The following is a 15312-nucleotide window of genomic DNA, read 5'->3' as shown; positions in this document are numbered from 1 at the left end:
CCCACCATTTCTCTCTGAATGTCCTTTTCATCTCGCCTTGTTCTGCAGGTGCAGTCGCTTCCAGTCAGAGATCAAAAGGCTGAAGATCTCCTCACCTGTGCGGGTTTGTCAGAACTGTTACTACAACCTCCAGCATGAGCGAAGCGTCGACGACGGCTGCAGAAACTGAGCTCCACCTCCGGACCGCCACCGACAAGAGAAACATCTCCTTCTGACCTGAGGAACATTTCATTCCTCCATCTGCCTTGTTGTCCCCTCAACTCCTCCAACATAACCCAAAACTCTGTCGGCTTCCCCGTTAATTCTCTCAAACGCCCAGTAACCACATGTACTGTAACATGCTGACAGGATGTTCAAGCTGCACATCGGTGAGGCGGGACAGGATAACAGAACAAAAACCAGGAGATGGAGTGAAGAACCACTTTGACCACCTGCACTCATCACCTGGAGGTGAGGGGTAAAAATAAAAAAATAAAATAAAAAAAAAGATGCAGCACGTCTGAAAACAATCAGCCGCCATTTTCGCTTGGAGACCAGAAACGTGGAACCTCCTTCTTCTGTCAGCTGAAACTATTAAAATAACTTGTTTATAGTGTAAATACTTGCCATGGCCTTTTTAACTCTACAAACAGAACAAGAATTAAGGTCAATACAAAAAAAAAAGAAAACATCTTGCCTGTAACTTAGCGTTGTGACTAACCACTCCTGGCTTTAAAAGAAAAGAACAAAAACAAATGTGTGTAGTCTGCGTCACAGCGAGTCCAGACGAGAAACACAGAGGGAGGGATATGAATGTCAGCATTTAATGTCTGTGGGTCTAGTTATGCAAAATCACCTTTTCTTTGTCTTATTTTATCATTTCCAGAGCGCTTTGTTGTTTACAGAAGTGTGAGTTGTTTTGTATGTGTCGCCCACAGTGTCAAACCGTCACCATCAGAGAGATTCATCATCGCATTGTCTCTCCATTTTTCTTTTGTTTGCCAAACTGTCTTCATGTTTTCAGTCTTTCATCTTCTCTGTTCAGTTTGGAGATTTTTTTTTATTGTTGCTGCTGCTGCTTCCTGAAGACTGGACGTTATCATTTCTGAGTTTATTTTTCAAACATATCGCTCCATTCACTCTTTCTTATGTCTGAATTTCTGCGTTTGATTTCCATCGTGGTCCTCCGACGAAGCAGCTTCTTGAATGCACACAGAAAAGGGACGTCTCTATTTATCTTGTTTGCTGGTTCAGACTCGATCCTGCGGCATTATTACAGCAGATCAGCAAGCATTTCGCACTCATCACACTTTATCCTTTGTCCTGATAGCTGCAGCCGATCAAAGAGTGGTCTCGGTTCATGTAGATAATCATTCAGACCATAAAAACATGAAATTCGAAGATTTATGGTTTGTTTTCAAAGTGGGAGCAGGTAAAGAGGCAGCCGCATGCTTCAGTTGTGGCACAAATGCACAGAAGCAAAGATTTTAAATGAGGTTCGTAGCCTTGAATCTACTTGATGAACTTATATCTAATTCGTGATATTAAATGTTCAGAAAGGGTCGTGGGGAAATTTAAAGTGACTGACAGATTGAGAAAATTAAAAGGACACAACTGAAGCTACAAATGTCTTCAGGAAGTCTGAATTGCTTTGCATTATGTCTCCTAATGTTCGCTTTATTGGAACCTGACATGTTTGGATTAAAACAGTCCAGGTTGTCTTCGGACACTTTTAAAGTCTGAAGATGAGCCAATGAATTCATCTTGAAAAATGTGGAAACCACTCTGAGGCTAAAAGAGGGATATTTGGCCCTTGATTTCATTTAAAGCTTCAGATTTTTAAATGATTGTAGGCTCTTTTACAGTGTTCCTTTGTTTATTTCCTTTCATAGAAATTGTATTTATTGTGGTGTAGATATGCAATACTGTGCAAAAGACTTGAGCCACATTTCATTTATATATTTCCAGGAAAACTTTTGTTCCGTTCTCTGTCAAGATGATCCCACACTCTGGGGAGGATTGATCCCTCCATCAGACCTGTTGCCACTGATTTTCAGTCCATTTCTTGCATCGTTTGGCATAGCTCAGCCTTTTCTCCAGTTTCCTTCCTTAAGAACGGCTTCTTGGGTGGGCTTAAGACTCCTGCACAGTGCTGTAACTTCATAGAAATCAATAGTCCACGGTGGACAAGTCAGAAAACGAGGTTTTAGTTGAGGAAGAAAATATGTTTGTCATTTGTAGACACTCTTCTCTGTTAGACGTGAATACCACAGGCTTTATTTCATCTGTTGTGAAGTAAGTTAACGATTTTTTCCCCTTCCAATGAGGCTTTTTTGTCCTTCGAAACACAGTTTTGTCTTCTGTCTCCCCTTCTGTCACTTTGTGGGCAACAACTGTGCGTTCAGGTGCTGCTTTCTTTCTTTTCTTTCCCACTCGTCCTCACAGCCTCAAACGTGTAAAAGAAGAAGAAACGACTTTATTATCCTTCCCCACAGATCCTGTCATAATGAAGTGCACCCCCTTATATCATTCTGCATTTCCGTACTGTAATCGAGCGTGCAATCATGTCATCGAGCTGAAAGGGCCGAGTCGGCTTCTATCAATCAAGAGTTACTTTGCACCTTGTATAAAAAAGAGAGAAGAGGAATCACGAGTTTTTATTGAACGCAGGTTTACGTTGTCATTTCAGCAGAGGTGCATTTCACTGCAGATAAATGAACTGTACAAAGTATTTATGCAACTATAACTGGTTTTAGTTTTTTTTTTTTTTTTTTTTTTAATGATTACTGCGATTCAGCAAGTTTTGTTACTTGTTGCATGTTTATTAACACAGCTGACTTTCTGTGTCAGTGCATTGTACATGTTCTCAGCATTAGATTGTTTTTTTCTTTATTTGTTTTGCTGTTTTGCCTACGTTCTCTCCTTGGAGGTATTGTGTGACGGGTTGCCACGAGCGACCGACTGACAGGTTTGTGTACAGAGTCGCAGATCACGTCCCCGACGCCGGGTGGACTTTTGTACCCTTTGTTGGGGGGGGGACTAATTGAAATAAGGACTAATTGAAAAGACAAAGGGGACAAAAAAGAAAATCCTGGATTATTTTGGTGGTCTTGTATTAGACCGCATTACTACAGTATCTGGTGTGCAATCTGTGATAGCTGAATGTTCCTTGTATATTTGTGTTCACTACATCCTACAACAGATGAAGCAGTAGAATAACGCCCCGCCCATGATATGGAAACAAAATGTTACAATAATGCAATAGATCTGGTACTTATTCTTTTTAATTTAATTTCAATAAATAATTGCCGTTTACCACCAAAGGCTTTGGTGTCTGATTTTTTTTTTGGAAATGCCAAAGGATTTGATTTTTGAAGATTTGAGGTAATCTGTCAAAGTGCAGCTGGAGGACACACACACACACACACACACACACACACTCACAAAGAACAGTTTCAGGAAACAGACTTGCATGAAAGCTTGAACACTTTGGAACTTTCTGCCCTAAGACGACAGCAACAGATTTCCACATAATTAAGCAAGCAGCAGGAAAATATTCCTCTCTGATTATTTACTTGAGGAGAATGATAGAAGACGACATGTCTGTGAGTGTTTGTGAACTTCTGCCTTTAGTGTCTGCTGTGACAGCTCTGGGATGTCAGTGGTTCTCTGCACGCCAGCTGCTCACTTCAGGTACTTCCACAACATTTCTACCTGATCCAAGACTTCATTCGTTCTTTAACCAGTCTTTGTTAAAACAACACTCAGGCTTATTCTCCTTGTTTTGTTTGGTGCTTACTTTCTCGAGACTCGGTTAAGAAAGAGATCCCTTCGGATGACACAAATTAGGCCCAAACTATTTATTCTCCCACCCCTGTTCCCAGATTGAATGAGACTCTTGTGCTTGTGTGCAGTGGTTTCCTTTAACCAAGCACAATATGTCAGTATGTTTTTATTTTTCAACCTTCCCAATTTGTTTGTATTGCTCCAAATTTTGACACAAATTTTCAGATTTGGACAGAGGGTTTTAAAGAAGCTGATTTGAATCCATATCCGAACTGGTCTCTGGATTAAAAACGCGTGTGTTGGTGTAGTTAAGACGCTGTCTAAGAACTGGTTTGTACCGCAGCTGGTCAACCCAGTATGGGCTGAATGGAGAGCGAAGGAGTCTACACCGCAGACGTATAAAACTAGAGAAACAAACACAGGCTCAGACCGGAAGTTACGTGGCTCGCACAGCAAGGAGAAAATAGACACCTTATTTTAGTTCTGAAGCTTTCCTTATCAGGACATGATAGAAATGTCTTCTGTTTTTTTTTTTTTTTTTGTTGTTTTTTTTTTTTTACCGGGTATTATGATGGAATAATAACACCATGTGACATATCATACTGTGGAATCTGGGAAGGGTTATAAGGCCATTTCCAAACCTTATGAAGTCCATCGTTCTATAGTGAGAAAAATTCACAAGTAGAAAGCATTCAAGACAGCTATCGATCTTCCCAGAACTGGACATTCCGGCAAGTTGTTTGCCCAATTCTTTCATTGGAAGCCCAAGAACAAGCTGCAGAAATCTTAAATTAAACAACGCATTTATTAGTGGTCAGAAGTAAATTATGGCAGCGCTGGACTCGGAGTGACAGAGCTCCCGCAGGAAATACGTCAGCTCCAGCCCCGATATCTGGAAATATTTCATATTTATCTTCTTCACGTTTATCTTATAGAGGTTGTACTTACACGCGACCGAGTATAATTGGTCAGTTATCAGTGACATGAGCAGGCCAACCACCATCTTCGTCATGTTCTCTGGATGTGATAAACAATGTGTGTGTGTGTGAGTGTTGTTTTTAGGCGTGTATCTAATATAACAGACCTATCTGACAAGATAGAGAAGCTTCATCTGTCCCTGTTGTTTAGTCCCGTTATGCCATCTTAAAGTCTTGGACCATACAAGGACATACATTGCGTAGTATGAGCAGAGTTGAAAAGTACAAAATAGGAACATGGTTTATCTAAAAAAAAAAATACAGACTATGAATACATAATGTCTAAGACCAAAGCCAATTATAACAAATGTCAGACCATGCAATCCTTAGAGAAACTGCAAAAAACCCAAGAGCTACATCTCAGTCTCTCAAGGCCTTTTAGCTTGTTAAATGTTAACTATCATGAGAGTACAATCAGAAGAAGATGTATGACGCATGTATGGCTTGTTTGAAACGCTCTAAAATGATTGGACAAAACCAAACACAGCATATCAGTACAAACACCTCATACCAAGCACTGACTGTTGGTGGAAGGATGATGATTTGGGCTTGTTTTTCAAACCACAGGACCTGAGCACCTTGCAGTAATTCAGTCCACCATGAACTCCTCTGTATACCAAAGTATTCCAGAGTTAAATGTGAGACCATCTGTCTGACAGCTAAAGCTGGGCTGAAATGGGGTCATGTGACTTAACAATTATTCCAAACACAGCAGCAAATCTACAAAAGAATGACTAAAAAACAAAAGAATCAAGGAATGTTGTAAAGAAGAGGAAATTACTCCACAATGATGTGAGTGACTGATAACACCACAGGATATGATGACTTAAAGTTATTGCAGTGAAAGATGGTTTCCAGAAGCTTCAAACACACAACCTCAGCATTTTTGGCTCAATTTCCTTCAAATGTCAGTGTAATGTGACACGTGCTGTTGTACAACTGAAATTGTGTTTATGGTATCTTAAAACCCAATGTTTTATTTCTATTATCATCATCGTCATCATTATTATTGCGGCACCATACAAGCAGAAAAATCAAAACTGAGAGTGGTTAGCATTTATTTTTCTACATTATTTTACATTTGCATCTGCTAACTGAATGAATGCATGTTTAATATGTCCATTTAAGACATTTAGGTTATGAAGACCCCGGGGAAGACCCAGGACACGTTGGAGAGACTATGTCTCTCGGCTGGCCTGGGAACGCCTCGGGGTCCCCCCGGAAGAGCTGGAGGAAGTGGCCGGGGACAGGGACGTCTGGGTTTCTCTGCTCAAGCTGCTGCCCCCGCGACCCGACCCCCGGATAAGCGGTAGATGATAGATGGATGGAGGTTATGAATAAAATGTTTTTGGTCTTCCTAAGTATCTGTAGCTTAATTAGGATTAACTCATCTGACTGTCTTGCCTTTGTAATTATAAATATATACAGGGTGCGATTTGTGAAAAAAAAAACAGAGGGGGCGGGGGGGGGGCTAATTTTTAGAGACATTTTATTCAGAAAAATTACCACACAACAGTGTGTGTAGATAAACCTTACACTGAGGCTACATAACGTAGGTGGTAGGCCTATTTTGAACGTGAACTTAATCACTGTATTTGCAGAAATATTTTTAATGGTTAATCTGATAGACTATAGGTCAGACTATGAAAACAGCATATACATTTTTTGTGGTCCTGTAAAATATGACGATATGCCGCTATGGATTTTTTTCTCCATTTGAGTTAAGCTTTTGTTTTGGCGCGGATGACGCAGACAGGAAGTTGGACTTGTGAAACACAAGAAAATCCGGTTGGTTTTCAAAATAAAACTGCTTTCTGCGAGCGCGACGCCTCTGACTCGCTCCCGGTAGATTAAAATCCCAGCACAATCTATTTGTGTTGTATTTTGGTTGTTAATAATTACGATGTAATGGTGAAAATACTTTTGGTGGTGGGGGGGAAACTCGGCAAATCGCAACCTGAATGTGTTATGTATATGATATATAAGAATAGTGATATATAAGATATCACTAGTCTTAAAATCACTTGTCTAAACCTTTAAATCTCAGTTGCTACCGGAAGTGCTTTCCCCTACTCTCTTTAACTTTGCTGCAGGAGGAGGATCGTAGAGACTGCGGTGATAAACAAATACACGCAGCGGAGTCGGTAGTGTCCTGTGGAGCTGTGTAGGTACACTGTGACAACGCTGGTTGACTTTCAGAAAAGCCGACCTCCTTAATGGACCGGGTTTAAGTTCATAATCCAGGACTTTATTTAAAAAAAAAAAGGATACTCAAGGATTTTTACGCCGCTCTCCCTCCTCCTGCCGTCTGCGTCGGCTTATGGTGACACATTAACGTCCCGGCGGCGGAGAAACGAGCAAAACATGACGGAGCTGAGGAAGCGAGGCGGAGGCGGAGGGGACCCTGACAGCACCGAAAATATCAGCGATAAGGTAAAGTGTACATTAGTGCGTAAAAAGACGTCGGTTTCAGTGTGAGGCATCGCCCCGAAAACAAGTTCGCCAGGTTGTTGTCAGGCTAGCTGGTTGTCAAGTTAGCTACATAAGCTAGTTAGTTAGCTGCAGGCTCCTGTCTGGTTAATCCTGCTGCAGCCGCAACACGGTCACGGAAACGGCTCTGTAATAAGAACCGACGACGTGTGTTTGGTGTGAGCCTCACGTCCTTATCATGGCTGGGATTGTCACACCTTATCACACCGTCAGCATGAAGCGGACTCATCATCTGTACACCCCCGTGTCAGCTGGAGATCCAGCAGGAAAGTTAGACCAGGATAGTTACAGCCAGTTCACATGAAGGGAGTAAAAGACCCGTTTGAATGATAAGAGACAAAAAAATCAGAATTTTCTTGAACGTCTTTTTTTTCTTACCCATTAATCCAATGAAAAGCATACGTTTGAAATCTAAATTTAACTCTGCTGGAGCGCATTTATGTTCATGCAAATTAAGAGATTTAAAAACTCCTCTGAAGAGCTCAAACAGTGGGTAGTTCAAGCTCAGTCGTTATTATTAGTGACTGCAAGGTCAAGAGTGAAAAGCTCAATCAGCTGCTGGAAAAAACAACCCAAACACATTTCCCCCCACTTCTTCTAGAGCCTTCTAACAGAATCAGAGTGTCTCGATGCAGGGGAACCTATTTTTAGACTAAATAACCACAAATCTGCCTCATTTGCCTCTCCGTAGACCCCTGAAAAGGAAAATATGTCTGTTTTATAGGAAAAAAATGGAGGAAGCTCAGGAAGATGGGACCTTCTTTAGGATAGTTTTGTGTTGGTTGCCTCCTGTTTTGTGTGGATGACTGATTTTCTGTTTCTTATGAATGTAAATTAAATTGCTTGGTTAGTGGGATCATCTTACACCAGACAAAGAAATTTAGAGGAGACTTCTTAGCGATTGGATGGATATCAGTATTTCCACGTTAGTTGGATGTTGGTTTCAGTGTCTTGTGTCTTGCCCGAGGACTCCTTCAACTCTGGGGATCGAACTACCGACCTGCTGGTTGTAGAATGCTCTCTGCTCGCTGAGCCCTGAGAAGAAGAGCTTAAAGTGCTCCTGGAACTTGGGGTTAAAACAATTTTCTGACATTTAAAAGGTGATTAATTGTTGAATTGTCAGAAAATGAATCCTTTATCAGTCTTGGTTTTATCACCACTATGTAAATGTTATGTTATTGATCTTTTCAGGTTTATTACTGGGGGGTTATCTTTGTCAGATATGACGGTAAACTGCATATCTTTGGATTTTGGACTGCTGTGTGACAAAACGACACCTCTGCACAAGTCGCCACAGCTGTAGAAAATAAGCATTTTTCATTCTTGACTCTTTACAGATTATTCTAAGAAATAACTGAGTGGCAGTGAAATAGTGAAGCTTTGTTCTCTTCACACCTTTTGTTCTTATGGACATCTTTAGCACGAATAAGCCGCATCCAAAGTAAATGTCTTGAATCTCCAGCGCTGACTGTAACCTTGACCGTCTTCACATACTTGTGAACAGCTTCCCATCTGAGTATTCTCTTGAGTTCCCCCCTCAGTGGAACCGTTGCAAAGGTTACACGAGCTACCTGGGTGCTCCACTCTGGTGTTTTTAGCTCCTGTGTAAGTTACGCAGGGGATGTTGGGCAATCCCTCCCGGTCCACTGATTAACTCGAATCTCAGGGGGAGAGCTGACCCACTGAGGCTCTGCATGATGTCTGAAACTGTGCAGAGGAACCCAGAAACCACATGTGGTGCTGTGTGTCTGCAGGTGTGCTGTCATGGTAACCGAGATATGATAGATGAGTTGTGCATCCAGGTATGATCTACGGATTTGAATAAATAGCTGGATAATGATGCTCTCTGTTTTTTTTTCAGTGGCGCACAGTAGACGATGCAGTGAAACATTTCCTCCAATTCACTATGTAAAGCAGTTTGAGCAACATTTGACATCCAAATTCAAAACTGTTCACTGGGACTTTATTTTGCAGCCTCTGAAATAATAAAAATGTTTGGATATTCTATGCCTTCAATAATATCTTAAATGGAGATTCTCGAAAGGTACTTTGAAAAGTAAAAGTATACTAAGTTCGCTGCACGGTTGAACGGGGAGATGAACTCTCATATGTTGCATTCAGATTTTAACAGCCTGTCTTTGGCATTTAGACTGATGGTGTGACAGAACATGACATCTGGAGTGATGTGGGGGAAAATAAAACACTATTCTTTTGCCATTTCACAGAAAAGAGTTATTTTTCTGGCACAGAAAATAATAAGACGACTGATCCAAAACACTCCCTCGTGTGGCAGTTTTAGCACTAAATCTTGTTCTTCTTCATTTCTTTTGTGAGCTCTGTTTGATTGATGCATATTTTCACAATAGGCCTGTAACAGATTTAATGACTGACTCATTGAATGAATGATTAAAAGAAAAGGGCTTTGGTTTCGCTGTGGAAATGGTTGCACGTGACATATTGTTGCAAAGCTGAGTTTGTTGAGGTGCGACTGATGCAAAGAATTTCCTGATACCGTTACCACAGCAGGTACGATCAACGCCATCAACCAACAGAGCTAAAATTCTAGAATTTAGACCTATTAAGCCTCCTGGTAATCCAGTTATCAATATTTTCCATCCCAAAAATCCAGTGAAGTAAAACTTTTAGTCCAGAATTTCTTGATTTCTTTAAAATGTTCCCCCAGACTGCTGCTGCTGCATCGTTCCCAGTGAGCCAGCAGCTGTGCTTCATCTCTCACGTATTTTCTCTTAAAAGTCTCAATTCTTCATCTGTTAGTTTTCAATCTGACCAAAATCAAGCATTTACTAGCTGTTTCCAGAACAAATCTTGGTTTGCTTTAGGTACGCCATGTGTAAGTGTTTGCAGGCCAACTGTACTGGAATGTGAAGGAGCTACGGATGACAATGCAGTAAGAATATTCAGTTTCCACCTGAAAAGCTACTTCTTCACACCATGTCTGTCAGATTCTTTTTTGAACTGTTGCTACTGAAAATTTCTGACCCATTTTTCAAACGACTTCAAGTATTTAGTGTTGTGAAATGGTCTGTTTGTGCGGCTCCCTGTTTACCATAAATCACAGAGCGTGTCACTTCCTCCTGTGGATCACACACAAGCAGAAACCCTCCTGGTTTGGAATTCAGTTCCCGCTGGAGTTGTTCAGGCTAAAAACAGATTCCACTTGTGAAACTGATCACGTGCACATTTTTTTATGTATTCATTACTGGTTGCTGTTGCTGAGCTAAATGCATTTACAATTTGGTCTCTCTGGCATTAGTCATCTCATTAATATCCCAAAGTGTTTGTCCTCAACTCCTTCAAAGTGCGTTCTTCCTGGGTTGTTGCATTCATCTGAGCTTCTGAAACCTTGACACAAACACACTAGAAACATCTAAATATTAGATCTAAACATCAGAATATTCTCTTCTAAGAGAACGGAGTTGGGTCGGAGTTAAACCGAAGGTGCACTCACCTCAGAGCGTTTTGTTATTCCTGGCTGTGCCTCCTCCTATCTCTTCTTTTTTTTTAAAGATCTGCAGACTGTCAGCGAGTGAGAAACAAACCTTTCAGCCACATTAGGCAAAAGTAGAATTGTGGTTTCCTGTCTTTGTCAGTGATTTTTAGGTGTCTCTGTTAAGAAGCAGACTCTCGGCTCGGGCCGGCTCTAACGGGGTGAGTTAGGCCCCTAAAGGATCGCTTTGCTGTCACACACATTAGATGTTTGATGGGGGGAAGAAAAGTGTCTTGTGTTGTTGCTAAATTGCAGGTCTCTCTGACGCCATTATTTACCTTCCACATTTACATTCCCATAAGTCTGTGCTCTACACGCTGCTGCTGTCCTTTCAGGGTCCTGCACACTGTTGCTGGGCCAGATAGCGACTGCTCCAGACTGCACATGACAGTTGACCTTGGTGGGCTGTCTGCTTGCCGACTGGCCGTTCCTGAAGCCTCCAGCAGCAGCAGTGGTGACATCAGGCTGTTTAATGCTCCCCTTGTCTTACAACTCGATTTTCATTTCACTATGATAGATATATTTATGATAGATATTGTTTTGGGTCTTACCAGGTGAAATGCAATATTCTGAAGGTGGCTTATTAAAAAAGATAACAGAATATTCTTCACTCTGTGCGTTACTTACATATTAATGCAGGCTACATATCGGTGGGGAACCTGGGGAGAAATATCCCGTTATTACCAAAGTTGGAAATGTAATGGTCCAGTGTGCCGGATCCAGCTGAATACCCTCTGCTGACTCCTAAACCGAGTTGGCTTTTGACAATATGATGGAGGAGGGATGAAAAGGGGTGACTCGCTGAGCTTTGCAATCTAAATAGTTCATTCTAATGGAAAAAGCAAGACTAATAACTTTCATGTGATTTAATTTCTGCCAGTAGATCCCACTAAACTACATACTTGTGGAACAAGATTCACAAAAATGAAATGAAATGTTTTTCCCAATAGAGAAAGGTTTCATCATCCTTTCTTATACTTGGAGATGTGAATCCCAGTTACCACGATTGCATGGAAATAATGGTTAAATCTGTGTAAGATAAGGTGAACAATCACATGGTGTGAGTGTTGCTTATGCAAAGAGCTGTAGGATGACGTCGTCTCCCTTTGATTTCATCTTTAGTTCTGGCTGCCTCTGCCTGACTTCACAGCTTTATTTATTGTACGAGGCAAACTTGACTGGCTTGGATCGGATGTGAATGAGCATCACATGATATCAGGCTGCGCTGTGCGTGTAATGCAGGTTCTCTGATCAAGGCAAACTTCAGTCTAAATACAGATCAGGTTGATAAAGTTGAAATAAGAAAGATTGAAGTCATGGATCACAGTACAGACCTGAGCTTGAATGAGAGCCTTTTTCATTGATCCAACAGTATTGATTTCTGTAATGAGCATTCAGTCCCACCTGGCTCTTTCTCCTTTTGTGCTGCAGCTGGATAGAAAAAGGCAGAGGTGTTGAAAGCTGAGATGTTTCTAGCTGCTAGTGCTACCTCATGCCAGTGTCTCCTGATTATTAACCTAATTCTTTGCAGCCTGAGTGAGTCCGTGTAGGTCGTAGCTGAGTTTGATCCCTCCGTTTAACCGTATCCAGGTGCCGGTGCTCTTTGCTAATCTGGACCTTACAGGTGGGAAGACGAGTTGAACAATGGTCGGCCGCTCCTTCTTCGCACCTTGTTGGTACATTTAATCAGCTGGTTGTTAAACATGTCGCTGCTACACTTTGCTTTTAGGTTGAACTTGTGAAGATTTCTAGAGCTGACTTATAAAAGCTGAATGAAACTCGTTCGTGTCGCTCTTTCCCTTTACATTTTGTGACAGCTGGAAGTCGCTAAGAGGATCAATTAGAGCAAGAAGCAGCTGCAGGATTAGTTCATCCTGGTCATCAGTACAAACCTCCTAAAACGAAAGAAAGGTGTGATGTGTACCTTCAGTTTGAAATCTGAGTTTTAATCAGAAAAGTTTTACATTTAGGCTGCAATTTCTGACCAATCAGAAATGGTTGGTATGTGGGTGTATATATATATATATATATATATATATATATATAAATGTTGTGATGCCGCTAATGTTTGGCTTATTATACATTTACAATTTTTGCCATTTAGTTTTGGTATGTTTGATTGATAAATTAGTGCCGTGGCTCATGAACTACCAGGAGATTTGCTTTATTCAGGGAACAACTGTACAAATATGAGGCATAATTACCCAACACAATTATAGTAGTATAGTCCTCTTAGTTTCTTAACTCAACCAAAGATAAAACTAATTTCTATGCCTCGTCTTGTCTCTTTTCAGTTCTCTCTCAATAAACTAATTTACTAATTAACAGTTATTTTCATCTCTAGAAATAGTCTCTACATACGAGCACTTTTGAAGCTCTAAAACAGGAACCACGGCAGCTGCTTCAAGCACCGCTGGATTGAGTGAGCATGAAAAGTGGCTCGAGCTGTTCGTCACCTGTCCTCTAATGTGATCCCCTCCCCTCCCTTCCTCCCGCTCCTGCAGCAAAGACATTAATAGCCAGGAGGAGGACAAAGATGACAGCGTAGGCAGCTAAGATGCAGGACAGCCATGCTACTTCTGTCTCTGGCTCAGAGACCTCAGAAAAACACACACGTGTTGTTGTGCATTTCAAAGTGGCCGCTTCACGTTTCATTTTAAGTTATGTCTTTGTTTTTCTTTTTGTATAAATTGTTCATTGATGCAGGTGTTCAGAGTCCAAGGATTAGTCTTATCCCGTGGTAGAAATGAAATTGATTTCACATAGATTTGCAGCTCCCTGCTAGTTTGACTGATTACACAGCAGTTAGCAAACTTTCCAAAGGATTAACTCTGCCTGCCAGTTTAATTAAAAAGCATAAGTACATTTACATAGATTAGGTCATAGTGTTTTAGCTCTGCATGTGCATCTGAAGGATTGTTCAGGCCCTGTAAGAGCATGAGATGTGAGGCCCGTGCTCGCACAAGTGCACATGCATTAATCAGTGGAGAACAAATAAACGTCATCATGAACTCAGCTTCAGCTGTGATACCCATGAACTCTCCTTTGTTGCAGTTATAGCTTTCACACAGCTGTGGAATAACTGCTACCTACTGCACAATAGATCATCCACATTAACACATTGCATTCCAATGTAAGTATGACAACCGTATTCCCTGATGAGTTATTTGAAGAATGATTTTAAAAAAACTGATGCCGAATCATCACATCCTCTTTGCTGTGGTGCTGACAGATGGTCGGCTCCACGGTTGTTCATGGCGTGCACAAACAGAGACTATGTGGTTTCAGTGTATTGCCAGAGGACTCTTCGTTGTGGACTGGAAAAGCCAAGACTCGAACCATTGACCTTCCAATCGGCAGACGGCCACTATCCCTTTAACCTCAATCCGCCCAATACAGTCCCAGATCCTGAGCGCTGTCTCACGGTTGGGGAGCACTCCCTCTGTTTGTTTTGCACACAGCTGCATATATTCTGAAGAGTTTTGTAAATGATGATGCTGTTCGATGTTTTGTTAGTACATCTTAAGAGCTAATGTCTTGTTAATTATTTCCATACCTGTCAGACCAGTTTAATTATAAAGAAACTTAGCAGAAGTTTGTGTCGACTACCTGAAACCTGGTAAAATAGGTTAGCTATCTAATGTATGACAGCTGAAAACCCATGGCATTTAGCTCATGACTGTTTCATTTCTTGCCAAGAAAATGAAACTTGGAGCGTATCGGCCCATCTTACTTTGACTTCACTGCCAGGACATCCTTCCAGAGTTCTGACCAGTGCTGTTTCTGTCCTTTTTCAGTAGCACTGCCTGCAGGGACACATAGCTTTCCACTGTTGCAACCTGCAGGCATTAACCTTTACTCATTAAAACCTGAGTGGAAATCTACTATTACACGTCTTCTCTCCTGAGCACCAACTTGAGTCGCCCCCCCTTTCAGCACTTTCCGAGCCAATTACCTCCAGCCACAATCAGACAGCTTGTTTCTAAACGTAAAGCCCTCTGATTTAACCCCGATGATCCCATTTAACCATATTTGGCAGCGTTTGACTGAAAGCAAGTTCCGTGAAAGGCAAATGTCTAGGAGCATCAGTCAGCCTCTGTAGTGAGAACAGAAACCTAATCCTACAAAGGAGGTGTGAGTTGGGTTTTAAAAATAGCCAGTTTTTAACAAGAAAACTCATCTGCACTCACTTCTTTGTCATTCGATGGATCATTTCTGGTGTTAACTGAGGAACAAAGGTGTTAGAGAGGCTTTGTTGAGCATCATTTAGCACATTGTTGCATATTGTTGTAACTTTAACTCTCTCTGAGCCAAAAGCTTCTAAAACCAAGGGGCTGGGTTTAATAAAAAGCATCCTCCTGAGACTATGCCGTGTATATTAAGCAGCCCATTTGTGCTTCGGTAGCTAGAAGTATTAACTGAGTAAATATCATTTGAAGAAGACATTGTTGATTATAAACTTTGTTTTTGCAGAAATATTTCTTTGAAATTGGTCAAACTTAAAATGACAGATTTCTACTCTAAGTAAAAAGCACAGTTATTATATTATCATAAAGCAATGAGGATGCAGCT

The 15312-nt window shown here is 41.1% G+C and overlaps 3 protein-coding genes across 8 annotated transcripts in view; 2 read left to right on the top strand and 1 right to left on the bottom strand.

Annotated features, from left to right (window-relative positions):
• The window catches only part of wdfy3 (WD repeat and FYVE domain containing 3), an 85972-nt gene extending 82670 nt beyond the window's left edge, over window positions 1-3302 (top strand). For all 6 annotated transcript variants that reach the window (XM_072387311.1, XM_072387312.1, XM_072387308.1 and 3 more), the window contains one exon: window positions 49-3302. In XM_072387311.1, the coding sequence (XP_072243412.1) occupies window positions 49-169 (121 nt within the window). In that variant the 3' untranslated portion in view covers window positions 170-3302. The remainder of the gene's footprint in view (window positions 1-48) is intronic.
• bmp3 (bone morphogenetic protein 3) overlaps window positions 1-15312 on the bottom strand; it is a 458962-nt gene that overhangs the window by 236553 nt on the left and 207097 nt on the right. The gene's annotated exons all lie outside the window — the stretch shown is intronic.
• cds1 (CDP-diacylglycerol synthase (phosphatidate cytidylyltransferase) 1) overlaps window positions 6839-15312 on the top strand; it is a 29024-nt gene continuing 20550 nt past the window's right edge. The window contains exon 1 of the mRNA XM_072387306.1: window positions 6839-7175. Within this exon, the coding sequence (XP_072243407.1) occupies window positions 7107-7175 (69 nt within the window). The 5' untranslated portion in view covers window positions 6839-7106. The remainder of the gene's footprint in view (window positions 7176-15312) is intronic.

The sequence above is a fragment of the Leuresthes tenuis genome, unplaced genomic scaffold, assembly GCF_036924035.1.
Source record: "Leuresthes tenuis unplaced genomic scaffold, fLeuTen1.0.hap1 SCAF_6, whole genome shotgun sequence".
In the NCBI taxonomy this organism is placed as follows: Eukaryota; Metazoa; Chordata; class Actinopteri; order Atheriniformes; family Atherinopsidae; genus Leuresthes; species Leuresthes tenuis.
Note: the sequence above shows the minus strand (reverse complement) of the source record. Positions and strands in the feature narration are given on the sequence as shown.